Source organism: Apiotrichum porosum, assembly GCF_003942205.1.
Source record: "Apiotrichum porosum strain DSM 27194 chromosome Unknown scaffold_6, whole genome shotgun sequence".
NCBI lineage: Eukaryota > Fungi > Basidiomycota > Tremellomycetes > Trichosporonales > Trichosporonaceae > Apiotrichum > Apiotrichum porosum.
The window spans coordinates 748,225-774,022 of record NW_021167113.1 but is presented as its reverse complement, the minus strand read 5'-3'; the positions used below and the strand labels follow the sequence as shown (position 1 = coordinate 774,022).

General features: G+C 59.5%; 12 protein-coding genes and 1 non-coding gene across 13 annotated transcripts; 8 read left to right on the top strand and 5 right to left on the bottom strand.

Annotated features, from left to right (window-relative positions):
- Nucleotides 1–307: 307 nt before the first annotated feature.
- On the top strand, nt 308–478 carry EHS24_008078 (uncharacterized protein; the record flags this gene model as incomplete). Its single annotated transcript, XM_028623404.1, has 1 exon — nt 308–478. One exon carries the CDS (start codon nt 308–310, stop codon nt 476–478), a length of 171 nt encoding a protein of 56 aa, XP_028476337.1.
- A 321-nt stretch (nt 479–799) lies between these two features.
- EHS24_008077 (uncharacterized protein) lies at nt 800–2,265 on the bottom strand (the record flags this gene model as incomplete). Its single annotated transcript, XM_028623403.1, has 6 exons — nt 800–1,226; nt 1,265–1,352; nt 1,396–1,566; nt 1,617–1,746; nt 1,800–1,939; nt 2,001–2,265. The coding sequence occupies 6 exons, from the start codon at nt 2,263–2,265 to the stop codon at nt 800–802; spliced, it is 1,221 nt and encodes a 406-aa protein (XP_028476336.1).
- Nucleotides 2,266–2,621: 356 nt separating this feature from the next.
- On the top strand, nt 2,622–3,839 carry EHS24_008076 (uncharacterized protein; the record flags this gene model as incomplete). The annotated part of the gene is made up of 1 exon (XM_028623402.1): nt 2,622–3,839. The coding sequence occupies one exon, from the start codon at nt 2,622–2,624 to the stop codon at nt 3,837–3,839; it is 1,218 nt and encodes a 405-aa protein (XP_028476335.1).
- Nucleotides 3,840–4,518: 679 nt separating this feature from the next.
- EHS24_008075 lies at nt 4,519–4,618 on the top strand. Its single transcript has one exon. It is a non-coding gene; the product is annotated as a tRNA-Leu (tRNA).
- Nucleotides 4,619–6,716: 2,098 nt separating this feature from the next.
- On the bottom strand, nt 6,717–7,472 carry ATP7 (ATP synthase d subunit; the record flags this gene model as incomplete). The annotated part of the gene is made up of 3 exons (XM_028623401.1): nt 6,717–6,738; nt 6,806–7,235; nt 7,403–7,472. The coding sequence occupies 3 exons, from the start codon at nt 7,470–7,472 to the stop codon at nt 6,717–6,719; spliced, it is 522 nt and encodes a 173-aa protein (XP_028476334.1).
- A 414-nt stretch (nt 7,473–7,886) lies between these two features.
- Nucleotides 7,887–8,800, top strand: SGN1 (cytoplasmic RNA-binding protein; the record flags this gene model as incomplete). The annotated part of the gene is made up of 5 exons (XM_028623400.1): nt 7,887–7,943; nt 7,998–8,051; nt 8,224–8,337; nt 8,430–8,536; nt 8,593–8,800. 5 exons carry the CDS (start codon nt 7,887–7,889, stop codon nt 8,798–8,800), a joined length of 540 nt encoding a protein of 179 aa, XP_028476333.1.
- A 200-nt stretch (nt 8,801–9,000) lies between these two features.
- On the bottom strand, nt 9,001–10,346 carry RPN9 (26S proteasome regulatory subunit; the record flags this gene model as incomplete). Its single annotated transcript, XM_028623399.1, has 3 exons — nt 9,001–10,039; nt 10,080–10,163; nt 10,216–10,346. 3 exons carry the CDS (start codon nt 10,344–10,346, stop codon nt 9,001–9,003), a joined length of 1,254 nt encoding a protein of 417 aa, XP_028476332.1.
- A 246-nt stretch (nt 10,347–10,592) lies between these two features.
- On the top strand, nt 10,593–11,351 carry EHS24_008071 (uncharacterized protein; the record flags this gene model as incomplete). The annotated part of the gene is made up of 1 exon (XM_028623398.1): nt 10,593–11,351. The coding sequence occupies one exon, from the start codon at nt 10,593–10,595 to the stop codon at nt 11,349–11,351; it is 759 nt and encodes a 252-aa protein (XP_028476331.1).
- A 1,076-nt stretch (nt 11,352–12,427) lies between these two features.
- On the top strand, nt 12,428–15,039 carry EHS24_008070 (uncharacterized protein; the record flags this gene model as incomplete). Its single annotated transcript, XM_028623397.1, has 8 exons — nt 12,428–12,583; nt 12,705–13,298; nt 13,336–13,434; nt 13,485–13,628; nt 13,671–13,748; nt 13,793–13,879; nt 13,923–14,031; nt 14,075–15,039. 8 exons carry the CDS (start codon nt 12,428–12,430, stop codon nt 15,037–15,039), a joined length of 2,232 nt encoding a protein of 743 aa, XP_028476330.1.
- Nucleotides 15,040–15,277: 238 nt separating this feature from the next.
- Nucleotides 15,278–15,685, bottom strand: EHS24_008069 (uncharacterized protein; the record flags this gene model as incomplete). The annotated part of the gene is made up of 3 exons (XM_028623396.1): nt 15,278–15,383; nt 15,515–15,644; nt 15,679–15,685. The coding sequence occupies 3 exons, from the start codon at nt 15,683–15,685 to the stop codon at nt 15,278–15,280; spliced, it is 243 nt and encodes an 80-aa protein (XP_028476329.1).
- Nucleotides 15,686–15,954: 269 nt separating this feature from the next.
- Nucleotides 15,955–18,851, top strand: RAD17 (Cell cycle checkpoint protein rad17; the record flags this gene model as incomplete). Its single annotated transcript, XM_028623395.1, has 13 exons — nt 15,955–16,032; nt 16,070–16,418; nt 16,471–16,550; nt 16,609–16,725; nt 16,788–16,920; nt 16,958–17,321; nt 17,362–17,649; nt 17,692–17,765; nt 17,806–17,936; nt 17,973–18,122; nt 18,164–18,249; nt 18,287–18,522; nt 18,583–18,851. 13 exons carry the CDS (start codon nt 15,955–15,957, stop codon nt 18,849–18,851), a joined length of 2,355 nt encoding a protein of 784 aa, XP_028476328.1.
- A 299-nt stretch (nt 18,852–19,150) lies between these two features.
- On the top strand, nt 19,151–22,539 carry APE2_2 (Aminopeptidase 2 mitochondrial; the record flags this gene model as incomplete). The annotated part of the gene is made up of 3 exons (XM_028623394.1): nt 19,151–19,234; nt 19,317–19,939; nt 20,097–22,539. 3 exons carry the CDS (start codon nt 19,151–19,153, stop codon nt 22,537–22,539), a joined length of 3,150 nt encoding a protein of 1,049 aa, XP_028476327.1.
- Nucleotides 22,540–23,125: 586 nt separating this feature from the next.
- On the bottom strand, nt 23,126–25,417 carry EHS24_008066 (uncharacterized protein; the record flags this gene model as incomplete). Its single annotated transcript, XM_028623393.1, has 14 exons — nt 23,126–23,200; nt 23,244–23,354; nt 23,415–23,456; nt 23,513–23,560; nt 23,630–23,691; nt 24,031–24,112; nt 24,156–24,266; nt 24,327–24,416; nt 24,475–24,540; nt 24,599–24,667; nt 24,727–24,798; nt 24,858–24,863; nt 24,983–25,027; nt 25,097–25,417. The coding sequence occupies 14 exons, from the start codon at nt 25,415–25,417 to the stop codon at nt 23,126–23,128; spliced, it is 1,200 nt and encodes a 399-aa protein (XP_028476326.1).
- Nucleotides 25,418–25,798: the final 381 nt, after the last annotated feature.

Sequence of the window (25,798 nt, the reverse complement as noted above, 5' to 3'; positions counted from 1 at the left end):
CGAGGTGGCCTGCGCGCCTCGTACTCGCGCTGCTGGTCAACGTGTGCACGTCCTGGGGCAGACGATGGATAGCAGTGTGCGGCGGCGGTGGTGAGCTGGACTCGTCTGCGTGGCAGCAAAGTGGCAGTCGGACAGGAACCGAGGTGGAGAGCGGCGCAGCTTATCGATACCATGATAAAGGCGGATATCACCAAGACACCCTTCCCTCATCAGTCAGCACCACTGTCACCACCCCAGTCATCACCACCACCACCACAACACCTTTCAGGATCCCCGTACAGTCGTACCCACAGTTCACAAGCAAACAATGATCGCCCTCGGTTCTTACATCTACAAGAAGAACAAGGACAAGAAGAACAAGACGGGCGACAAGGGGCAGAAGAACAACTCTGGCTCTGGCTCTGGTTCTGGCGCCGGCAGCGACTCGTCCAAGCGCAGGCCCATGCCGCCTCCCCCTGGCTATGTCCCGGCCAAGTAGACGGCAAGACAAGGCTAGGTATGTGCAAGACGTGCAAGCGCAGGCGTGGGTCGCTGGGTTCTTACTCTCTCCAGAATCAAGCATCGAGTCGGCCTCAGCGCTCACACTGTGGCAGAACAGCGAGTGGCACTTGAGCAACCCCCTTGGATAAAGCTGAACCGCCAGTGCCCAAACGGCGTTGTAGCATCGTTGTGGGTAGCCAGCGATGCAAGTTAGACGTGTGCCATAGCTCAAAACGTTGTCAGGTGTTGTTGTCAGGTGTTAAAATTGGGGCAGGCTGTGGCTGACGTGTATTGTGTGCATATGAATGAGGTGAGCTCGTTAGAGGGCGCCGGGCATGCTGGTTTCCGCGTCCAACTTGACATCGTGGCGGGGTGGAAGGGGAGGCGGGACGGCGGTCGACGTAGTCGCCGCGCTCGTGCGGGCAGGAAGGGGAGGGGGGACCTTGATAGCGGAGCTCTTTCCGGTTGAGGAGCCGGCAGCAGCGGCTGCGGCGGCCACACCAGCAGCGCTCGCCTCGTAGCTGGGAGGGGCGACATCGGGATACTCCGAGTCGGGGCGTTCAATGACCTGGGGATGGAAGACGGGACGGGTGGACCACCTGGCCTCGATCTGCTTCTCGGCCACGACCACCTCGGTGGTAATGTCTCTGGGGGTTCCCGAGCCAAAGATTCCGACACGGGCAGGAGGCAGGGGCTGGAGGATGCCGTGGGCGAAGAGGTGCTGGCGCTTCTCAAGGTCGTGGGCCCTTGGCATAAGCAAGCTGATCGATGGACCACAACTCACCACATGGCGGCGCCAATGTTGTTCGAAATGCTGAACAAGAGGCCAATGATGGGAAGCCTCTCAAGGAGGGCCGAGGTGAAACCGAACGCTGGAGTGAGTTTCCAGCCTACGACGAGAACGGGGAAACTCACAACGGTAGGCCCACTTGCGCTCTTCGATCCAAAGCCAGATCTGTTGCTTTGTCATGCGCTTCTGAGCAAAGTAGGGCTTGTGCAGGTACTGGGCAGTACCGACGCTCCTGACAGCCGCAATCACGATGGGAAGAAGCAGGGGAAGCTCGGGTCTCAGAGGGAGAAGAATGACTGGGACAGTTAGGTCTTGAAGGTCCAGTCACAAACTTGCGAGCACTTACACTGGCGCAGCAGCATCTGCGATGGCCACCAGAGGAACCAGCGGAGCCACTTCTCCTCGTGTGAGCGGCCTCCAGCGGCACGCTGCTCGGGAGTCATGACTGGTGGCTGCTGCCACTCCTCAATGTAGCCCTGGGAATCAGTGTTGGCATAGTTTTCCTTGGGAAGTGGTGCCCAACACTCACGAGGCCCCAGAACTCTTGCGGCTTCTTGCGCGACGCAACAGTCAAAGCGTAAGCGCGAGCACGCGCAATGCGGAGGTTCTTCCTCATGAAGAACTTCATGATCTGGCCGACCTGGGGGATAAGGAGGAGCAGGTGGGTGTCTGTGGAAGTGACGTCGTCAGCGAGAGCATGAACTGGACTCCCCCGGGCCCTCCAGCTTACAGAGCACCAAGTCGATGTTCATGGATACCGAGCCGTGTCCAAGCGTAACGCGCTCGCCGACGCGACCTTTGACGATCCATCGCTTCACGATCCAGCTCATGAACCCCCACCCGAGGGTCGCGTACGCCGCGCCGACGACCGCGCCGCGGACGGCGGCATGCTTGACCTTGGCGAGGACCGGCTCGCGAATGGACGGGTCGGTCAACAGGCGGTAAAGCCCTACCAGGGTGTATGAGGGTGGGAGGGCGAGGAGCTCGGTAGGCATTGCACCAGGCGGTGTGAGGAACAGAGAAGAGTCGACAACGACGAAAGAGATCTTTGAACAACGTCGACGTCATGAGCCTGTGGGCGATCGCGTGCAGAGCCGCCGGCGGCGCGGGAATGGCCAAAAACCATTACGTAAGCATTTTGTTTGACACACCGAGAACCACATGCACGTTCGGTTGCTGTCGGCAGCCGAGACATGTGAGACGCGAGAAGCTTGCGGACACCGCTGTGCGTGTGGGCATGCGGTGTATTGGGATGATCATGTGAGTTGCAGCAAGGTCAAACGCGCGTTGCCTGTCATTTAAACCCACTGACCGGACTGACCACCCCTTGGCGTTCTGCCATCCACTAGCCATGACGGACAACAGCTCTACCACCAACAGCACCACCCAGCCACTCCCCAAGGTCCTCATCTCTGGCGCGAGCATTGCTGGCCCAGCCCTAGCCCGTTGGCTTGGCCGCAACGGCTTTTCCGTCACTGTCGTTGAGAAGTCTCCCTCCATCCGCCCCGGTGGCCAGGCCGTCGACTTCAAGGGCGACACCCACATGCGCCTGCTGCACGCCATGGGCGTGTACGACGACATTTGGGCCGCGCAGACATCCAGGACCGACTGGCGGATCATCAATGCCAAAGAGGAGGTACAGGCGATTTTGCCCGGCGAGTTTCTCGGTGGCAACGTCGAGATCCTGCGCGGCGACCTCGCGGACATCCTGTATCGCCACAGCGCCAAGGACGCCGCGTACGTCTTTGGCGACGAGATCACTGCGTTACACGATGACGGAGGCGGGGTCGATGTGGAGTTTGCCCACAGGCCGCCGGAGCGGTTCGACCTCGTGATCGGCGCCGACGGCGTACACTCTGCTGTGCGGCGTCTAGCATATGGGCCCGAGGACGACTATCTCGTCAAGACTGGATTCTACTACGCCATCGCGTCGGCCCCCGTTCCCTTGGAGAATCTCGAGATCAAGCTCGCCGACGGCCGCGCGGTCGCATACGCCTACAGCGAGCCGTACCGATTTGCGTGCTTGGGCGGACAAAAGGCTCCAAGCCTGTTCATTTTTGCGGGCAAGGAGGGCAGCAAGTACGACCGCAGGTCTGCAGTGGCACAACACGAGTTTCTCGATAGCCACTTCAAGGGCAGCGGCTGGCGCATCCCACAAGCTCTCGCAGCCGTCGGCACCACGGACTTTTACATGGACGAGCTGGTACGCACCAAGATGGACACGTACACCCGGGGACGTGTGGCGCTGGTCGGCGACGCGGGATACGCCAACACGTTGGGCGGGTTCGGCTCGGGCCTCGCCTTGATGGGCGCGTACGTCCTGTCCGGCGAGCTCGTCAAGTGTCATGGAGACTATGCGGCGGCCTTTGCAGAGTACGACAGGGTCATGGCCAAGCCCGCCAGTGTGGCCAAGACGGGCAATGCGGGAGAGTTCTTTTGCCCGCCAAGCTATTGGCGAATCTGGCTGCGTAACTTGTCCTTTGCCAACTCATGGACACGAGCGGGCATGGTGTGGGTGGCTAATTGGATGGCGACGGATGAGTCAATGCCAGTGTATGACATGTTGTAGGCTGTAGAGCGTGTGTTCTAAGTTGTCGGACGTGGTATACATGATGCGACAGTCGTGGTTTATGAGCACCGGGTGGTGATAGCCAAGATTGCAGGCGGAAGTTTTGGGAGTACGCATATTTTATGTTTATTCATATTAATCACATGTCGAGTGAGCGGCCAGGTGCTCATTGAGGTTGCGACAAGCTGGATTGGTGCAAATCTCGGCGGCCTCGTCTGGATGGACGCCTGGACGACGGCTCGGCGTCTGGCCGCTGCCGTTTGGGGTCCGCGGTCTAGACTCCCTCATCTCCGTCTCTTTGATCGGCAGACTGGATAGCTGGTGGCTAATAAACAATCGCATGGGTGACTGAATAAACAGATATGCATGGAGAGCAGTGACTAGAACTCTTGATTAGATAGGTATAACCTGGGTATGACCGATCTACTGACGGTCTGACCGCTCGGCAGGGATATTACGACTAATACTTCTGCTGCCACAACACCATGTGGCACTGTGGGATGGTGACGAGGGTGGGGTTGTGTCTGCTTCCTCCACGATTCCCTTGTCTCCCGTGGCTCAGACTTCTCCAAACGTGCATGTAAATAGCTCCAAGGAGGGGCATGCCACCGGCATCCTCTTTTGAAAGACAGAAATTCCTGATTTTCTTGTATTTTCTTGTATTTTTTCATGTCTCGTGGGCGAGATGGCCGAGTGGTCTAAGGCGCTGTGTTCAGGTTATCAATGTCGTTGTTGCTCTCCGCAGTCTTCGGACGTGGGTTCGAATCCCACTCTCGTCAGAGAGAGCGCAGGAAGATGTCTTTCCTTGTAAGCTTTCCTTTTTAGGCGTTGGAGAGAAGAGAAGAGACCCACGAGGAGGAGAAGGCCAGGCGGCCGAGTGAACGCCAGGCCACCTCGTCGTTGTTGTTACCCAGCTTGTTATAACCGCGCGACACGTAGCTCTATGTACTACTGCAGTGTCACCTGCTTTAGGGGGGAGTTGCTGCGGCAAAGCGTGGTTTGCACCGCGCATCACGGATTTTATGGTGGTAGTGACGAAAAGGTTCCACCAGACCGGGTGCCGATCAAGAAGATCTGCCCCCCTCTGTTGCTGACATATTGGGTGATTCCGAGGCTGTTGTTGGGGTGCGGGTGGGGCCTGACCGATGCCTGATGTGATATGGCTGGGGAGCGAGAGGTGGTTACAAGATCCCTGCGTGGCCATGGGCAAGTACTGGGTTGAACCCACCCACTGCGATCTGGTGCAAAGAACTTCCCCCGCTTAATGGCCAAGGCATGAGTATGGGACTTGGTGCAGCTTACAGAAGCACCGCTGACATCCAGCACCGAGACAGCATAGCACCTCGCCACTCGTTGTACTGCACGATAGCTGCCCCCATTGCCCTCTGTTTAAAGCGCACCTGCCGCCGTCGATACCGAACTAGACGCTTCAAACTCAATGTGGCGACCGTACTCCGATGAGTTCTCCCGAGCGGTCGGACCTAAATCTATCTGCGTAGCTACACAACAGAGTGGCACCAATCCGACGTTACTCCAAACAAACGCGGCTCACAGGAGCGCACTGGGAGATGCAGACATCCACCTGGGCGTCCACCTCGTAGTCAGCGGTGACTCCCTTAGAACGACTACCGTTCATGGCGATGTCGCCGGACTTGTCCTTGGTCCAGCTGTTGAAAGGCAACCACCGACACCCGGCTCGTCGTCTTCTTGGCACGCTGGGGGCCGGCCCAAGCTCCGAGGTGGGTACACGAGGTGCCGCACGCGGACGAGTGGACGTGGCTCGTGGCCAACGAGGAAGCACCCGACGAAGAAGTACCCGACAATGTCACGACGGCGGTAGGGTAAGCCAACTTGTCAATGGGCTGGGCAACACTGGATGCGTTGGAGGAAATGGGAGGGACGAATGGACCGCGGGTGACGAAAAGCGGAGTAGCAGCCGACGAGAGAGTGACGGCAGCGGGGAAAGGAGATGGAGGAGAGGAGTCGGGGACGGGGAACGTAGTAGAGAAGGTGGGGACGGGGGAGGTGGCCAATCTTGCAAGAAAACGAAGGATGTCGAGTGAGAGAAAGAGAACGCGAGACAGAACTTGAAGTGGCATACGTATATATGAGGTCAACTGGACCACAGCATGCGCAGCTTTGAGGTCGTGTTACCGTAGTCGGCCTGGCCGCCGACAACGCGGGGCAACAAGGGGGAAGGGGGGGCGGAAGCGGCGTTGGAGGGACTTGGTGCGGCGGTGGATCTCTGCCAAAGGATGGGAATAGAAAAGGAAGAGACTGAGTGGATTCACCAGTTCTGGTTGAGCGCGCACCAGCTCGTGCCGGGCAGAACATGTATCCATTCGGCGTACCAGAATGAACATGTTGTGTGCGGGTCTGCATACCTGCGGGCGGTCCGAGCGACATCAGCGGTCAGTTGAGGATGGAAGTGAGTAGTGGCACACGACAGCGGTCTATGGGCCCACTCAAACAGACCCCAGTCAGTACGTCACGTCAGTCACTTCGTGCGTTTGCAGACCACTACATGGCTTGTGCACTTGCGCAAACTCTGGCACTGCCGTCATGCGCAAGCCTTGTAGGTGGCGTCCGCAACCGTGTGGAATCTCGGAGCAGCAACTGAGTTTTTCGGGTTGTGGCCGACACCCGACTGACCCAACCCCACGCCCGTCGATACCTCACCCTCAAGCAGTGGTACGACATCACCTCAACATCTTGACGACGCATGCCGCCTGGAGCCGGCGATGGTGTGCGCGATAGGCGTTTTTTTAGGCCGCTTTGGAGAGCACACTGCAGGCGAGATTGGGTGATGCATCTCACTTAATTCTACGTTTTTGCCTCTGTTGGTGGATCGTTCTGTGACGCTGTGACGCCGGATCCTTACAACAGCGACTGCTCGCCGCTTCACACCAGTGTCAGCATACAACATTCGTGCAAGAGTATCAGAAAGAGAAAGAAAGCAAACTCACAAGGTCTCGCGGTAGCCGGGGACGGTCCACTTGCCCTTCTTGATCATGGTCTCGACGGCCTTGGTGATCTCGGGGCGGGCGGCGCCGACCTCGGCGACGGTGAGGTCCTCGAAGGCGCGGGCGTTCTGGATGTTGGCGAGGGTGGCCTTGAGGCCCTCCTCCTCGGCCGAGACCTTGGTGAGGGTCTCCTTGGCGGCCGAGACGGCCTTGCCCTCAAAGGCGTCGACAACGCCGTTCCACTTGGAAACGTCGTAGGTCACGGGCTTGAAGCCAGCAAGCACCTTCTCGGCGAGCTCGACGGCACGCTGGTCCTTGAGGACCGACTTGTACGAAGCAAGGTCAAGCTCGGGGATCGAGGCCTTGACGGCGGCGTTCTTGTTCGACGCGGCAGTGTTGCGCGCACGGAAGGCCTGGAGCTCGGTAACGGTCTCTGCGGGGGGTTGTCAGTAGTGCGTCGAGGGTGCGCATAACTGTCATGCGTCCCCAGGCGGGGTGCAAGGGTCCCAAGCCAAGGCATGTCATGTCGTCCGAGTTGCAAGAGACGGAACAACAAAGACGGCGAGACACATTGACACCCGGACAAGATTCAAAACGAACCCTTGTTAAGGCCAAGCGAGTAAATCTTGGTCCAGTCGACCTTGGACGACGCGCTGCGAACGGCGGACATTGTGCTGGGTGTGTGTGAGCAGCGGGTCGGGGGGGGGAGGGGGGAGGGGAGGTGCTGGTCGCGAGCACGCACAAGAAGGTGGGGGAGGGGGTTGGAGGAGCGGTGAGATGGGGAGATGACTTGTGTCCACGAGCCGTCGTCGTTCTGCGCGGTGTCTGCTGGGCGGGCGGTGGGTGTGCTGGCTGGGCGGGCGGCTGCTGGCTGGCTGGCTCTGGCTGGTTGGCCGCGGAGGAATCCGGGCGGTGGGGGCCGTCTGCTGGCTGGCTGGGCGGAGCGACCACCCGGCCGTAATTCCCCGTATAATCCCGTGAGTGTGGCGCCGTCCACCCCTCCGTCATCAACAATAATCCTCCAGCTTAATTACAACAACGTTATTCAACCACCCATCTCGATACACCACCCTCGACCACCACCATGGCAGAGCAACCCCCATCCCCGCGCCTAGACGACACCGACGTTAACGTCGACGAGGTACGTCTCCCTTTGCCTATTTCCCTTGCTGCTCCAAGCTAACAGGTTCTCCAGGAGCTCAAGCGCATGCAGGCGCAGCTCGCCGAGATGGAGGCCGAGAAGCACGCGGTAGGTGGTCAACTCTGCAACTCTGTCTGGTCCAACAGGCAACACATGGGGAGAGGAACAGCGAGCAAGGATACTGGGCTGAGAAACCTGGCTGCTATCTCTGCCATTGCACTGCCTGCCGCTGCTTCCTCCTTCCCTGTCTCGTTCCACATCCAGAACTGACACCTCGCAGCTCGAGAAGGACGCACCAGACTCCGCCGGCGGTGAGGGGGAGACAGCCGATGCCAACATGGACGATGACGAGGCACCTGCCGCCGTCGACGCACGAAGCGTTTACATCGGCAACGTGAGTCGCACCATTGCTAACCGTCACATCCGGCGTCGTTGGCAACATCCTGGAGACGAGCTACATCTTGAACTGTTGCTGACTCGGCTCAGGTCGACTACGGAGCGACCCCAGAGGAGATCCAGGCCCACTTCCAGGCTTGTGGCACCATCAACCGTGTCACCATCCTGTGTGACAAGTTCTCTGGACACCCCAAGGGGTGAGTGCATGCCCTCTTCCATCTCTTTGCTGCGTCAACTGACCCGTGGCCTATAGCTATGCCTATGTCGAGTTTGCCGACCCCTCCGTCGTCCAGAACGCGCTGGTGCTCAACGAGTCGTCGTTCCGTGGCCGCCTCATCACGGTCCGTGAGAAGCGCACCAATGTGCCAGGCATGAACATGACCAACCGCGGTCGTGGACGTGGACGTGGTCGTGGCCGCCCCTTCCGCGGACGTGGCCGTGGCCGTGGTCGTGGATGGTAGAGAGTGGGAGAGACGAGAGAGAGAGGGAGGGACGGTGTTTAGTAGTTTAGTTTTCAAGCGAGAGTATACTGTATACCTATCACTGAGATGCACACGTCTCTGTTCATGCACAAGTCTCTGTTCAGGCTCTCATGCGTACATCTACCTGCGATACTGTTACTGCTAAACCGACATGTACCCTATCTAGCTCAACACTGGCTTTAAGCCAAGGCCGAGACGATACCGTTGACGGCGACACCGTTCTCCAGTCCCTGGACGCCGTTGGCGGTCTCGCCCACGGCGTCGGTCCAGTGGCCAAACTGCTCGGCGAGGGTGTCGAGCTGGGCGCCCTCGAGGACACGCGGCTGGACCCAAGTAATGTCGACGGTGGACGAGACCTGGTCGAGGGTACCGCGGATGAGCTGCAAGGAGAGGGCCTTCATGATCAGGTGCTCGACCTCGTTGACGGGCAGACGCGTCGCCTCGGCAATCTGCTCAAACGTCATGAGACGCGTGGCGCCGTCGCGGGGACGCGAAAAGGCCGCCTGAATCAAGGCCATGAGACAAATCTTCTGCCTCAAGAACGCCATCGACTCGGCGAGGATGGGCTCGGAGGAGAAGTGCGAGGCGAGGGCATCAAACTTGCCAATCGCCCCAGAGTTGAACGCCGAGATCAGGTCCTTGATCCACTCGTACTCGGTGCCCGTCAAGGTGGCCAGGATGGGGTGTTGCAACAGCTCGCCAAAGTTGTAGATGCTCTCGCCGAGGAGGGCAGCAACACACAGGTCGTGTGCGCGCGCCTTCTTGTCATCGGCAGACAGCTCGCGGTCAACATCCACACAGGCGAGGTACAGCAGCGCGTTCTTGTAGTAGGGCGCATAGTCGGCCTTGACCTTGTAGTAGTCGCCAGCAACGCCATAGTAGCCCGCATACACGACCTGCTCCACCGTGTCCTGGTCGCCGAGGAGCTTCTCACACTCGTCCAGACGCTTCTTGCAGCCAGGCAGGTCACCGAGGAGAAGGTATGCGTACGCGATCGAACTCAGCGACAGGGCATACGCCTCGGGGTACGGGCGGGGAGGGATGGGAGAGCCGGGAGTGTCGGCGGTAGCCTCGACGGCGTAAGGGGACGTAAGGCGAGAGTGGACAGACTCGAGGAAGCGCAGGGTGCGGTCGGGTTCAGAATACTCGCGTCCAACACGGCGGGCAATCTCGACGAGCTTGAGAGCGTTGATCTTGCTCTCGACGGTGGTGATGAACCTGGATTGCGTCAGAGAGAGAACGGGGGCTGCCAACTCACTGGTCAAAGAGCTCGATCTGGTATGGTCCAGATCCCGGGAGCTGAACAAACTCAATGAGTGCGACGGTGAGGTTGTGCCAGAGCCTGGAACAAGTGTCAGCAGCTGGTGGTGTCTGTGTGTACGGTCATGACGCACTTCTTCTCGTAGGCGGTGCGGATCTTGGTCCAGCTTGACTGGAGAGCTGCGGGTGCGGCGGCCTCCTGCTTCTCGAGGAAGGGGAGGGGGTTGGCGGCGGAGGAGGAACCTGCTGGCTGGTCGATGTCCATGGTGGTCGCTGTGTGTGTGGGGGTGTATGTATGCAGGATGACGGACGGTGCTGGAGACATTGAAGTCATCGCGCGCGAACGCGTAACCGCTGGTGACAGTGATACAATTGATCCCGTGTATGGGTATTTCCCACGTCAGCATGAGAGCCCCTAATCCACAGCGATCCCTCCGATGCAGAGGTCCATGTCCTCTTGACTTTTCGATCTGGTGAACACAACCACCTTTACTCACCTTATCCTCACACCATGGCGCCCAGGCCGTCGCTTCCCGCGCTGAGGCGGTATGCCACCGTCGCCGCAGACACTGTGGCCTCGTCATCGGCCACCACCGCCGTCCCTTCGGCAGCCCGCCCAGGCCGTGTCTTCCCCGAGCGCAAGGCGTTCCTCTTCGACTACTACAACCACCTCCTCCGTCGGTCCCAGCTCGTTCTCCTCTTCCAGCACGCAAACCTCAGCGTCGCAGACAGCAATGCTCTCCGCAATGCCATTGCCTCCATCCCCGTCCCGCGCCCCGCCACCCTCGCCGACGACGCACCCAGCCCCGAGCCGGCCACCCTCACCATTGCGCGTACGGGTCTGCTTGCGCCTGTCGTCCGCGCCCAGCCCGGCGGTGCGGCCCTCGAGACCCACCTTAACGGTCAGACCGCTCTCATCACCTGCCCCTCCCTGTCGCCCCTGTACGTCGGCAAGGTCCTTGCCGTACTTGCACGCACCGTCAAGAAGCAGCAGTCGGACGACCCCAAGAAGGCCAAGACCCAGCCGGCCCTCTCGCTCGTTGCCGGCGTCATGGAGGGCAGCCGCGTTCTGAACGCAGCCCAGGTCAAGGAGTTCACCCAGTTGCCCGACCTCGACGGCCTCCGCGCCCAGCTCTTGGGCTTGCTCGAGACTCCCAGCCGCCAGCTCGTCGGCATCCTCTCCCAGGCTGGCGGTGGCAGCCTCGTTCGTACTCTCCAGGGCCTCGAGGACACCCTCAAGGAGAAGACGACCGGCGACGAGGCAAAGTAGAGCAAATCTAGCATGTATCAGCATAGCATTGGGTGGGCGACGGGAATCTGGTCCTTGGGTGTAGGAGGCACTGACATTCTGACTTGCTCGACACACCATCCCTACCAGGAACTAACAACACTGACAGAGCTCGAATACGACTCTGATAGGAGTCCACGCCGCGAGACAGAACCACCACAGGGTTGTTATTTCATCACGATATCGGCCACGGTGATCTCGAGATGGAGAGTCTCAACGGTGCCACCCATAATCGTCAAGCTGTAGGCGTGTTGATGCCCTCATACGCTGCAGTCGCTTGTCGAGTCGACTCGACTCGAGACGTACACTTCAGGTCATGCTCGTTGATGATGGCTGACATGTTTTCTTCCGGGTGGTTGCGCGTCAACAGGCGGAGAGGCGCCCAATGCACTTTTCCATCAGAGGTGACGGACGAGGCGGACGGTGAGAGGCATGCGGTTGGGTGTTTGCCACGCTGGCATGTAGCTCGGGTCACATTCCAGAGACCTACACCATGACTCCAGTCACACCTGTTCACGGTGGCTAGCATCTGGTGTGTGTACGTCTTGGACAAGACGCCCAGTGCGTTTGTGGTTCTCATCAGTGAATTCGGCAGGAGGCGGATGACGAGAGGGAGGTGCTTTCGTGTGGCAGACGGTTTCGCCACCGCTACCACATCTACAGGATTCGAGCAAGGGCTTCAGACCCAAAGGCCTACCCCAGGGTGTGCATAGGTGGCACTTGTGGCCTGTGCGTATTTTACATCTTTTCCTCGCCATCTTGGAAGAAGTGATTGGCATACAACAGCACCAGAGATGTTTGATCAGGCGGAGTGATGGCGAAGGGATATAAACAGTGGGTTCGCGATTGCTTTCCTTTCTCTTCCCCTCACCATCTCGGTTTCTGCTCTCATCTCTCAACCATACCCCCTCCTCTCATCATCGCTCAGCGGTACTCCTCTTGCAGCGATACCCTCCCCTTGTTTGTATCTCTTCCTCCGGTACTCTATGTGCCTCGTCCCCAGTCTCCCTGTTTCCTCTCGACACCTTGAAGACGGCGTATACATCCCCTTGGCAACCATGTTTGGTCTCCTCGTCACGGTCCTGGTTCACCACATCAAGAGCCTCCGCGAGGCCGTCTCCCATGCCATGGCCCACGTTATGCGCAAGGTGCACAAGGCCACTATGAAGACGCCCGTCGAGGTCCTCCCCACCCATGTCAAGCTGCCTGATGGCGTGAGTCCCTCGTGCCTCCCCCCCTCTCCTCCCCATCACCCTCTCACCCCCACCTTCGCCCGCACGCTAGACGTGTCGGTTCACCATTGCTTTCCACAGTGGCCATACTGATCACCACCAGCGCGCGGTCGACTTGGGTTCCCGCGATGATGTGTGCTGGGGCACGTACACGCCTCGCGCCGTCAACAACCAGTCCGCCACTCTCGCCCCACAACCCGTCGTTGTCAATACTGAAGACGAGGACAGCACTTCTGTCATCACTTCCGAGTCCTCGGTCAGCACGAGTGACAGCTCCGCTACCTGCAGCGAGCCCGTCACCAATGAACCTGAGGTGGTCGAGGTCGTCGCTGTTGAGACCTCTGAGGCTGCGGAGACCACTGCCGACCCTTCCAATTCCGCACCCATCATCCAAGATACCGAGGCTGAGGACACGTCCGAGCCCACGACCCTTATGGCAGGCCAGTTGAGCGCCATCACCATCGACAGCGAGGACCTTGCGACCACAGTCTCCGGGCCCATCATCGCCGAACTCGAGGAGGACGTCACCACGTTCCAGCCTCTCATCACTGATGAAGGTGTTGATGTTCTCACGGTCGCTCAGGAGTCTTCCGTCATCACCATGGGGTTTACCGCCCTCCGCCGCGAGTCCATCAGCGAGTCGAGCCCTACCATTAACGAGGTCAACCCACCCATCGACTCCACGGCCTGTCTTCCTGTGAGTCTCATCATTCGGGCATTCCACTAATGGCCAGTGCCACACAACTGCGGTCGAGCCCACCACGGATGTTGTCACAGTCGATGCCCCCACTGAGGACAAGGACGTTTCCCAGATGCTCGCCAAGGTCGCCATCGTTCCAACCGATGTCGTAGTAGCCGACTGTGGCATGGACGGCAGCGACAGGCCGACATGGTCCTCGCTGCGACTCTTGTCAAGGCATCCAATGACGACAACCTCCGTCTCCTCGCCTCTGTCTGCGCGGACCCCCACGAGGGTAACCTGGTCCTCCTGGCCACTATTGCCGAGGACGTTGCTGCCGAGGCCGAGGTGAGTCTTGGAGTTTCGCTGATCATAAACTGATGCCACCAGGCTGAGGCCGAGGTTGAAACCTCCAACACCTCTGATGACACAAGCGAGGACACGGCCATTGTAACCCCACGCATCCAGGTGAGTGATCCGACAACCGAGCAGAACCGTCACTGATACTTCAGTTCCCCCAGACTGCGTCTCGCGAGAACCTCTGGTACCCAACTCTGCGGCACGGCGACGACTCGGTCCACCCCCTTACCCCGGTCGACGTAAGTAACCATCAGAATGGAATTGAAGCTGATCCACGATTAGGGTCTCAAGGATGCCACCATGATCGCCCATCCAACTGTGCCAGCGATCACGCTCACGCCGTCCACCGTCCTCAACTACCAGGACCGTCTCGAGATGTCGTGGCCGAACAGTGAGTACACCGGGTGTCAGTGACAGCTCTAACTCGTCTTCAGACCAGTCGGTTCCTGTCGCCATGGATCGCCCCTACCCGCTCGCCTCCAAGCCTGAAGCGCACTTCTTCCTCTTCATCGGCTCCTGCCAGTTCGAATATGAGCGTGGTTTCACCAGCTCGATGGCGGTGCCCATTCTCAAGCCGGCTGCGAATATTGCAGAGTTTGAAGAGGCCTCGCTTGCGCCGCAGCACCGATGTGCCATCTCAGGATCCCACCTTGCCACCTCGGTACTGGCCACCGTCAAGTCGTCAACCGAGCCCTCCGCATCCCCTCCCACCTCCGAGCTGTTCACCGTCACGTCCTGCACCACTGGGTCATCGACCTCGTCGCCAGCCCCTTCCTCGACTGAAGTCATGCCCATCCACAACTGGGCCAATGACGATGACGCCGACGTGGAGGACTACCCGGCAGAGTGGTACGTGGGCGCGGGCATGCCTGTCCCCCCTTCGGCTCCCTCTTCCGCCCCTTCCTCTCAGGCTCCAGCTCTGGCGCACAGCGCCTCGGCCGCTCGCCCGTCGTCTCCCACGCCCAGCAGCGTGCCGTCCCTTGTGGACGAGACGTCCGAAAGCGACGAGGAGCGCTCGGAGCTCGAGCCCGAGCACGAGCCTGAGGTCATCTCGCCGGTCGAGTGGCTTGGCTTTCTTGAGGGAGGCAAGGGTGGTGACGAGAGTGTGGTTCCCAACGTGCTTGCCGAGCTGGAGCTCAGGGTCCCCGAGGTAGAGGCCAAGGCCGTTCCCGTCAAGCTCGTCCCCACTGTCCCCACCCTCCCAAAGCTCGACTGGTCCAAGATGGAAGAAGACGAGGTGGAGGATGATTGGCCAGTCCACTGGTACATCGAGCTCGGCTTGACCCCGCCCGTGATCCCCCCGCCCGTGACCGTCTCGAGCAAGTCGCTCAAGCGCAAGGCACGCAAGGCGCGTAACAAGGCAAACAAGGCCAACAAGGCCAACAAGGCCAGCAAATGATTTTTGAGGAAGGAGTGGAAGGCAGATTGGTATCCCCGTGGAAGGTCGTCGTTCTCGCCATGTGTGTGTTGATATCGCCTGTCTTGTCTTGTGTCTTGCGTGTGTGTTGTGTCCTGTCGTTTTCTATTACGTTACGCCTCTTTATCATGAGTCTTTGGCTGCGCTCGCGCCCGATATAGCCCCAAGTTCCCAGTCCCTCGTCATCTATGAATACATGTCGTGTGCGTTGTGGTGCGTTTTAGTTGCCGGTGAGCATCATGACTCCCATGATGATACACGCAAGCGATACGTATGGCGAGAGACGTTCGCCTATCCTTGCAAACTTGTAAAAGAGACCGGTGAATCTGGGTGGTGGCCACGGGCCACGGGTCAGCCTGCGTTGCTAACGAAGGGATGTGCTGCTGAGATGTGATGCGACAGCTCCTGTAGCTATCCAAACTCTCTGGCATGCCACCATGCAATGCAATCCACTCACCCTTCCCTGTTCCTGTCTACGAGTCCCGGGGCCGCACCGCGCACGTAGGTGCATGTGCAGATCAAGAGGAGGAGGACGAGGAGGAGCGACTGGAAGTTGAAGAGCGCGGACTGGAGGAAGAGGCTGTCAGCTAAGAGCTCCGAGAAATCAGCGGTTTCTGATACCCGCCATGGTGGCTTCCGGCACCTGCCAGTATACGCTTGCTCGACTGAAAAGTAAAAGGGGGTGGGGAGCGGTTGAGGTGGAGATGAAGGTGGTTGTAATGTCCACAACAGCATGGACGCGTCACTTGGTGGCGGCCAAGGTCGTGTCCACCGATATTTGCTCCCGTCTACCCCGCATTCCCCGCATTCTCCGCGCTCGGACAGCATGAACGCATCTGCACACAATCAACACAACAACAATTGTGCCCTCTCTCCTACCCATTCTCATACCACGCTATGCCACCCAAAAAGGGCTCGCCGTCAGGCAAGTCTAGAACCAACGCGGCGCCAAAGCGCATGGGCAGCCTCAGCTCAGTGAGTGCACTCTTGTAGAGGTCATAACTGACGTCAGTTCCAACCAATGTTGAACTTCGCGCGCGTCCCTTCCGGCGGTGTGTCCACATCGTCACCAGCCTCAGCTTCAGGCTCGACCTCAAATGCGACAACTGGTCCCAGTGTGCGGCCCGCTTCTGGTCGCAGTGTCAGCGGCCCGGTGGCGTCGACCTCGAAGAGCATGCCGCCGCCTCCACTTCCGCGACGGGGCCAAGCCAAGTCGGTGCCAGCTCCCGCGGCCAAGGGCAGGCCCGCGACCAAGAGCACAGGGGACAAGGGTAAAGGAAAGCTGAAAATGGAAGACAATGAGGTCGTCGAGGTGATCAGCAGCGATGAGGACGACATGCCAAAGAAGCGGCGACGACCAGGTGCGCAACGTCATTTCCATTTCCAAGAGGTGTGTGCGGCTAACATGGGCAGCACCTAGCGCGGGCAAAGAGCCAGCCGTGGACATGGACAAGGCGGCGATGTGGACAGATATTTTTGGACCTGAGACCGAGGTAGGTCATCTTGCGTGGACGTAAGCTGGAGCAGCTCGTACTGACCTTTGTACTACAGGCCGAACTGGCGCCAGGTAAAGCGAGGATAACGAAGGTCCGCGAATGGCTGTACGAAGCTATCCACGGCGTTCCCGAGGCAGCGGTACACAGCCAGGGATACAGCCCGAGTACTGCTGTGCGCGACCGGTTGCGAAAGTACAAGGTGAGCTAAGTGGTCTGGGTCTTGCTGACATTAAGCGCATCCTTCTTGTGACGGGTCCCGCGGGTATCGGCAAAGCAACCACGGTCCGCCTTCTTGCGAGTCAGCTCGGTATCGACCTTGTGGAGTGGACAGAAGGCGTAGAGGAGCGTCATCTGGGCGTCGGGTTTGGTGGGTTGCCCTCTCTGTATTCTCAGCTGACATTAAGAAACCGAATCTGCCATCTCCAAGCTCTCCTCCTTCCTCTCTCGCAACGCCTACCCGGCTCTCAACCTCGGCTTGGGTGCCTCGAGCTCGTCCCAGACGCAGATGCATCGCCCCCGTGCGCTCCTCATGACCTCGTTGCCCAACATCGGCCACCAAGCGACGCGCACCGCGTTCCACGACGCCCTCCTCAGCTTTTGCCACAACTATACGCCATCCAGCTGTCCCCTCATCATCGTGCATAGCGAGTCAGGACAAGGCGGCCGCGCGGAGGAGAGCTGGATGGACCGTGAGCGCGGTGGTTATGAGGGTATCCTCGAAGTCGTTGGGAGGGAGGTCAAGGATGGACCCTGGTGTGCCGAGATTGAGTAAGTTACAGTAGGATTGGGAGGTGAGCTCACATGCCAGATTCCTGTCTCTGGCACCCACGTTCCTCACCAAGGCGCTCAACCGCGTCCTCGGTCTGGCCATCTCGGACCCGGCGAAACGCCCCTCCCCAGGTGCCGTGCAGCTGATCTCGTTGTCGGCGAACGGCGACCTCCGCTCAGCTATCAACTCACTCCAGATGCTGTGCAGTGGGAGCGTGCTCAAGAACAAGAAGCGCAAGACGGGCGAGTCGAGGGAGAAGGCTACTGGGCGTGGGAGCAGAGGTGGCAGGGGAACGAAGGTTGACGTTAGCGACGAGATTCGCGCCGCGTGAGTTACCGCATTCCCTTGTACGGTGTAGCTTACAGGCAGCCTGGATGCGGTCACGCGCCGTGAGCAGTCACTCAATCTGTTCCATGCGCTTGGCAAGGTGTTCTACAACAAACGTAAGGCGCGATGTTCGTGAGCCGTTTAACTGACGGCCAGGTCTCGACGACCCAACCACGGACAACGACGATCAGGAGGCTATCGCGGCCATCCGCAAGCTGGCACTCGATGACCCACTTCCACCCCATCTTGGAGAGTTTGAGCGCCGAAAGTCCATGGTCCAGATGGAGGTGTGTACGCTGTGTGGGACGCAGCTGACCAACCAGACCTTTATCCCCACAATTCCCGTCGACACGTCCATGTTTGCGCTGTGGCTCCACCACAACATCCCACAGTTCTGCACCGACGTTGAGCAGGTCAGCTCCATCATGGACGATCTATGTGGCGCCGACCTGATGCGCACCGAGGACGATATCGTGAGTTGTGCGAAGAACGTATCATCAACTGACACATACAGTGGCAATCCAGCCCACAAGCCATTGCTTACGCTCTTCACCTGACTGTGCGGGGTACGCTCATGGGCCTCCCCTCACCCGTGCCGAGGTACGTTCTATAACACACAGGGCGAGCTAACCCCTAGGAACCACCAAAAGGTGGTCAAGCCTCAGTTCTTCGAGTCATACCACACGGAGAGGGCGAACACGTCACTCCTCGACGTGGCGACTGGCCACCTCGCCAGAAAGGCCGTGTCGGCCAGCATAGCCTATGCCGACGGCGAGGCTGACGATGGACCGCCATGGGGAGGTACTGAGTCTAAGCTTGTTCTTGCGACGGAAACAGTGCCCATGGCAGTCAAGATCCAGTCGCTCTCGAGAAGTGGGTCCACCGAAACAACCGTTCATCCTCCGTTGAGCTGACGTGCAACCCCACACACAGAACCCTTGTTGCCCATATCTGTACAGCCACTGGCCCTGCAACCCTATTCGGCGTACTCATCAGGCATGTTCCTAGGAGAGGAGCTGTCCAGTGTGTCGCGACAAGGCGAAGAGGACGAGAGTTTTGACGCGACGGCGGCGGGTGAGGACGGATTGGGAGTGGTGCCTGATGCGCGTCATCCTGGTCTTTGGGACGAAGATGCCGATGGAAAGCAGGGCAAAGAACAACTGGGATGGCTCGAGGACGACGACATCGAAGACTTTGACTAGGAGTGTGTGGTAGCTGTAGACAGCCGCATGGGCGTGTTGCCATGTATGGATGCACGCGGTGTCGACCCTAGTTGGTAGCACGCGGTTGGAGTGGTCAAAACTGTGGGTGCGAATAGGAGGACGGCGTACGGCGGTGTTGCGGTGGACGGCGGCGTGTCGGAGCTTGCCGGTTGATTAGCGCGCGCGCACGCTGGCCGTGCCCCGTTGCCCGTCACTCAAGCGTGTGGTGACGACAGCGTGCTTGGCCTTGAAATACCCCATTCCCATCGCACGCCCATCTCCTCTTCTCCTTCATCTATATGCTCTACACCCCCGCACGGCTCTGGCCCATCACTGCTCGCCAGCTCGCATTTAAGCGTATCCCACACGCATCCCGTGCACTCGTACGTATCGCACACTGTCCGCTCGTTGCTCGCCGTGTGAAGAAATGAGAAAACGAGCCAGTGAAACTCACAACCTCCACAGTCGTCCGTCGCAACCACCTCCACGCCGCTCTCGCGTTCTTGGCTCGCTCCCCACCGCGTCTCTGCTCCTTCCACTCCCACCACCACTTCCCCCCTCTCCATCTCCCGCAGCCGCGCCCGCGCCCTCTGCCTCTGCTCACGCGCACCCGACGACTTTGACAAGATGGCCGAGTCTATCTCTGGCGGCGCCGCCGTCTCGGACAAGAAGCCCGACGAGTACCGTCTTCCGACCACCGTCTACCCTCGTCACTACGACCTGGCGTTCAAGACCGACCTCTCGACCTCGCCTCCTACTTTTGGCGGTGAGGGCCTGATCTCGCTCGACATCCTGGCCGATACCAAGGACATCACCTTCAACCTCCACCCCTCCCTCAAGGTCACGCACATTGCGCTCCAGGCCACTGAGCTCAAGACGGCCGCGACGGTCCAGATCCCCGTCTCGGCCCTGACTGTCGACGAGGACCAGGAGCGTGGCCGTGTCGATCTCTCGAACGTGCCCGGCGGCTCCCTCAAGCAGGGTTCCAAGGTCAAGCTCTTCCTCCGCTGGGAGAGCGAGCTCGGCGGCAACATGGTCGGCTACTACAAGAGTGACGGCGACAAGGACGAGGCGGGCAACACCCCCATGTGAGTGTGATCGAGGATGGCTTCAAGCAGCGCAGACTGGCTGGTGAGCTGGCTGGCCCTGTCGAGGACGGGGACCTGCAACCCCGGTGCGATGTCACCACCAACTACCAACGCAGCCACGCGCTGTTTTCATCGTCACTTGTCGCTGACTCTTCAGCTACGCTCTCACTCAGTTTGAGCCCACGGCCGCTCGCCGTGCTTTCCCCTCGTGGGACGAGCCCCTCCTCAAGTCCGAGTTCACCATCTCGATGATTGCCGAGGAGAAGTACACCGTCCTCGCCAACATGCCGTCCGTTTCGGTCAAGCCTTGGAAGCCCGCTCTCAACATTACTGTCGAGAACGCGTTCACTGAGACCTACGAGCTGGGCTCGCTCCTGAACCGCTCGTACGCCTCTGGAAAGACGGAGGGCAAGACGGAGGGCAAGACGGAGGGCAAGACTGAGGGCAAGACTGAGGGCAAGACTGAGGGCAAGACGGAGGGCAAGACGGAGGGCAAGACTGAGGCCAACCCTTCGTCGGGCAACTGGACCATCACCAAGTTTGAGAAGACTCCTCTCATCTCGACCTACCTTGTCGCCTTTGCGTGCGGCGAGTTTGCCAAGCTCGAGAGCGAGCACCACTCCAAGCTCACTGGCAAGACCGTCCCCCTCACGATCTACGCTACCCCCAACCAGATTGGCCAGGCTCAGTTCGGTCTCGACATCAAGAAGTGGGCTCTCCCCGTCTACGAGGAGATCTTCGACATTGCCTACCCGCTCCCCAAGCTCGACACCCTCGTCGCCCACGACTTTGACGCCGGCGCCATGGAGAACTGGGGTCTCATCACTGGCCGTACCACTGCCTACCTGTACGACCCCGAGAAGTCTTCGCTCTCCGCCAAGAAGCGTGTTGCTACTGTGCAGTGCCACGAGCTCGCGCACATGTGGTTCGGCGACATTGTCACCATGAAGTGGTGGGACAACCTCTGGCTGAACGAAGCCTTTGCCACTCTTATGGGTGAGCTGGTCATCCCCGACCGTATCTGGCCCGAGTGGAAGGTCCGCGCCGAGTTCCTCAACTCGCACCTTACCTCAGCTCTCGCGCTCGACTCGCAGCGTTCGTCGCACCCCATCGAGGTCGACTGCCCCGATGCCAACCAGATCAACCAGATCTTCGACTCGATCTCGTACTCGAAGGGTGCTTCGGTCCTCCGCATGCTTTCTGGCGTTGTCGGCGAGGAGAAGTTCCTCAAGGGCGTGTCCATCTACCTCAAGAAGCACGTCTTTGGCAACGCTGAGACCAAGGACCTCTGGGACGGTATCTCCGAGGCCTCGGGTCTTGACGTTGCTTCGATCATGGCCAACTGGACCCTCAAGGTCGGCTTCCCCGTGATCACCGTCGATGAGTCGTCGGGTGACGGCAAGATCAAGCTTACCCAGAACCGCTTCCTCTCGACTGGCGACGTCAAGCCCGAGGAGGACGAGGTCCTCTGGTGGGTTCCCCTCGAGGTCAAGACCGTCGAGGCCGGCAAGGCTTCGGTCGACCACAAGGCTGTTCTCTCGGACCGCTCGGTTGTCTACGATGTCAAGGGCGCCGAGACCTTCAAGCTCAACGCCGACACCGTCGGTGTCTACCGTGTCAAGTACTCGCCTGAGCGTCTTGCCAAGCTCGGCAAGCAGGCTACCGACTTCACTGTCGAGGACCGCGTTGGCCTCGTCTCGGACGCTGCCAGCATCGCGCGTGCCGGTTATGCCAAGACTTCGGGCTCGCTCAACCTCATCAACGAGATGGCCGAGACCGAGACCGAGTACCTGCCCTTCGCCCAGATCGGTGGTGCCCTGGGCAAGATCTCGGGCACCTGGTGGGAGCAGCCCCAGGAGGTCCGCGACGCCATCAACAAGCTCCGTATCAAGGTGTTCCGTCCCATTGTCGACAAGATGGGCTACGAGCATGGCCCCGACGACGCTCCCGACGTCAAGGAGCTCCGTGAGCTTGCCGTCTCGACCGCCGCTGCCGCCGAGGATCCTCAGGTCCTTGCCGAGCTCAACGCTCGCTTCCAGCCCTTCCTCGAGAGCGGCGATGACTCGCGTATCCCTCCCGACCTCCAGCGCTCCATCTACTCCAACGCCGTTCGCTACGGTGGTGAGGCCGAGTACAACAAGATTCTCGCCACTTACAACAAGCCCCCCAACCCTTCCACCAAGGTCGACGCCATGTACGCCCTCTGTGCTGCCCGCGACGACAAGCTGCTCGAACGCACTTTCAACATGTTCACCGACGGTTCGGTCAAGGACCAGGACCTGTACATCTTCTTCTTCGGCCTCGGCGGCAACCGTGCTGCCCGCCGCCGCATCGCCGACTACTTTATGGAGAACTGGGACGCCCTCAACAAGCGCTTCTCCGACTCGTTTGGTATCTCGTACCTCATCAAGGGCGCGCTTGCACAGCTATCGAGCAAGGAGGACCTCGCCAAGGTACAGGAGTTCTTCAAGGACAAGGACATTCGCCGTTTCCGTCTGTCGGTCGCCCAGATCTACGACACCATCCAGGCCGCCTCGGACTGGCTTGAGCGTGACCAGAAGGACGTCGAGCAGTGGCTCAAGGACAACAAGTACCTTTAAGCGCGGTAGACAGGAAGCAGCTAGCACAGCGAGGGTAGCAGCGAACAGAAGCAGAAACACAGAGGCATGCAGTATCCTTGAAATAGCAGACGAGATGCGTTCTACCGGAGCGTATTTGGCTGCACTGTCGCATGAATTGTAGAGAGGGCGACAAGAGTGCCTAGATATTTCACTTGCGCAACAAAAAGGGTGAGAGGCTAAGCCAGCCGAGTGTACTAGAGCTTGTTCGTGGTGCGCACTCATTCTTGGTCGTCACGCAACTCTCGTGCACCTCGAGATGGGCATCCGGGCTTACATGAGTGACATATAACCCAGACCAGTAAACAAAAAGAGAAACCATGTGTGGTGGGTGATGGAATTGAAGATGGCCCTTTACATAGCATCCATATCACGTCCGGCAAACCAGATGCGGCGGTTTTTAGAGTCGGCGGCCATGGACTGTGTCTTCCTCAAGGGATCAGTGGTCAGTGCTCTGTGACTGGCATACAAGACAGCAACATTCATCATGCCGAACGACAACTCCTACACTGAGCCTTTACTATGGTACATGTCACAAGCCCCCCTCCCATACGAGACTCTCGACAGATCACTCCGATGGGCCACCGCGAGCTTTCTTGTCCTGAGTGGCGCGAGTGACGGCGCGGTGGTTCTTGTTGGAGACCTGATTAGGGCGTCAGCTGCAAGTCTCATACCGGTGGACTTACCTCGGGGGCGGTGGAGGCGACCTTGAGGTTGGCAAGTTCCTCACCCACATCGCCGAGCATCTGAGCGAGGAGGGCAACCTGGGCTTGAAGCGCAGAGATGCGGTCGTTGCCCTGGGTTGTCAGTCTCCAATGCAGGTGGCCACAATGACAGTGGCATTCATGGGAACTTACCTGTCCAGCACCCACACTCTCGTCGTCCTCGTCGTCGTCGACCTGGGTGATCAGCATGGAACGCTGGATGGCCACAATGGCAGGGGATTGCTACGTACGTCGTTGACCGGGGCATCACCCACGGCCAGAATCACCTTGTCATGGCCCTTCGGTTGCGGTGTCAGTCCAAATCCAATCAGAGTAAGCAACATAACATGGAACGCAATGAAACTTACCTGGCAGCCACGACGGATCTTCAGCGCTGACGACGTCGGGGCCGTCGGCGGCGAAGGTGGCACTGGAGGACATCCACCATCAGGACGTCGGGGCCATCAGCGGCAAATACTGCCGTGTTGGCGCGGGTGTGGCCCGAGCCCATGAAAGCCAGCAGCGGCCACGGTTGTATCGGGATGCCTTTCGCGCCACATGCGATCACGAAGAGGATGTAAGTCTTTGCGACAAGAGGGAGGGAGATCTCGGGGGCGACTCAGTCTGGGGCACAGTCCACGACACAGCCTCTCGCACGAGGTCCTCCTCCCTCTTGTCGCAAAGACTTACATCCTCTTCGTGATCGCATGTGGCGCGAAAGGCATCCCGATACAACCGTGGCCGCTGCTGGCTTTCAATGGGTACTGACTTCCTCGTTCTCCTGGCTGCGAGGGTCCACCGCGGGACTGCTTCTCATGGGTCGCGCGCGTGACGGTGCGGTGCTGGGAAACCTGATTAGGGCGTCAGCTGCAAGTCTCATACCGGTGGACTTACATCGGAGTCCGTCGAGCCAGGAGTGATGGCGGCCAGCTGCTGGGCAAGGTTGCCCATCATGGCCTGCAGGACAGAGAACTGAGCCTGCAGAGCGGCGATAGGGTCGTTGCCCTGGGTTGTCAGTCCTCAATGCAGGTGGCCAAAATGGCAGTGACATTCATGGGAACTTACCTTGTCAACCGCGGGGTCGTCCTTGCCGTTGGTGTCCTCCTCCTCCGACGAGTAGTCGTCGACCTCCTTGTTGTCGTCCTCGGGCTCGGCCTGGGTGATCAGCATCGAACGCGGATGGCACAGTGGCAGGGGAGTGCAATGGACTTACCTGTGCGTCGGAGTCCTCCTCTTGGGCGGCGACGGCCGCGCGCTCCTCCTCCTCGACATCGTCGGCCTGGGTGGTCAGCATTGAACGCGGATGGCACAGTGGCAGGGGAGTGCAATGGACTTACCTGGGCGTCCGAGTCCTCATCGGAGGTGGCGACGCTGGCGGCGCGCTCCTCCTCCTCGACATCGTCGGCCTGGGTGGTCAGCATTGAACGCGGATGGCCACAATGGCAGGGGAGTGCAATGGATTTACCTCGTCATCCGAGTCCTGCTCGTCGTGGGCGGCGACGGCGTTGGCGGCCTCGGGCTCATCCTCGTTCTCGGCCTGGGTGATCAGCATCGAAGGCGGATGGCCACAGTGACAGGGGAGTGCAATGGACTTACCTGAGCCTCGGCGTTAGGGGTATTTAGGGGTATCGGCGGTCGCGGGCTCCTCGAGGGTGGTGGCGGCAGACTGGGTGATCGGCATCGAACGCGGGTGGCCACAATGGCAGTGGATTGCTACGTACGTCGCTGCCGGGGGCAACACCCATGGTCACAGTCTCCTCCTGACCCTTCGGTTGTAGTGTTAGTCCCAAATCCAATCAGAGTAGCAACATAACATGGAACGCAATGGAACTTACCTGGCAGCCGCGGTGAACGGTGAGGGCGCCGATCATCTTGATGTCCTCACCGTCGCTGGCGAAGCGGGCGGTGTTGAAACAGGTGTGGGATGAACCCATCACGGTATCATTGCCGTCGTCCAGCTGCCAGCACTCCTCGTCGAGGTTGACGAGGATTGTCGCCTCGTTCTTGCCGCGCTTGGGAGCGCGAGTGTCGGTCCAGAACTCCAGATCCTCGCCGGCCTCACGCTGGTGCGTGCCGGGCTTGTTGAAGGGGGACGAGGGGCGAGAAGGGGGGAGAGGGATAGCCGCGGGGTCGCAGCTGCAGGCGCCGGTGCACATGATTGTAAAAAAAAACAAGAAATGAAGAATGAAGAAGAGACAAAGAGAAAGAGAGAAAGAAGGTGAGTTGCATGCCTAATATATATGTGGTTGACTGGACTCCGGTGTACCAGCCCACCCCCCATCCCCGCGAGACCGCCCAGCCTATAGACAGAGGCGGTGTCCACCTCCCCTCTCTCGCAAGGGCGTGCTCGTCCTCTGCCGATCTGCCGATCTGTGGGGGCACGTGGGGGCGGGGCAGTGCATGCAGTGCATGAATGTGGGCGTCATTCCACCAGTGGCAAGTGACCGTGGATACGGCGGAAAAGGAGATGAACTAGCTGTGTTTAGCAGGTAGACCACACTTCTGTTCCCCCGAATACCGCAGACCCAACCTAAGCT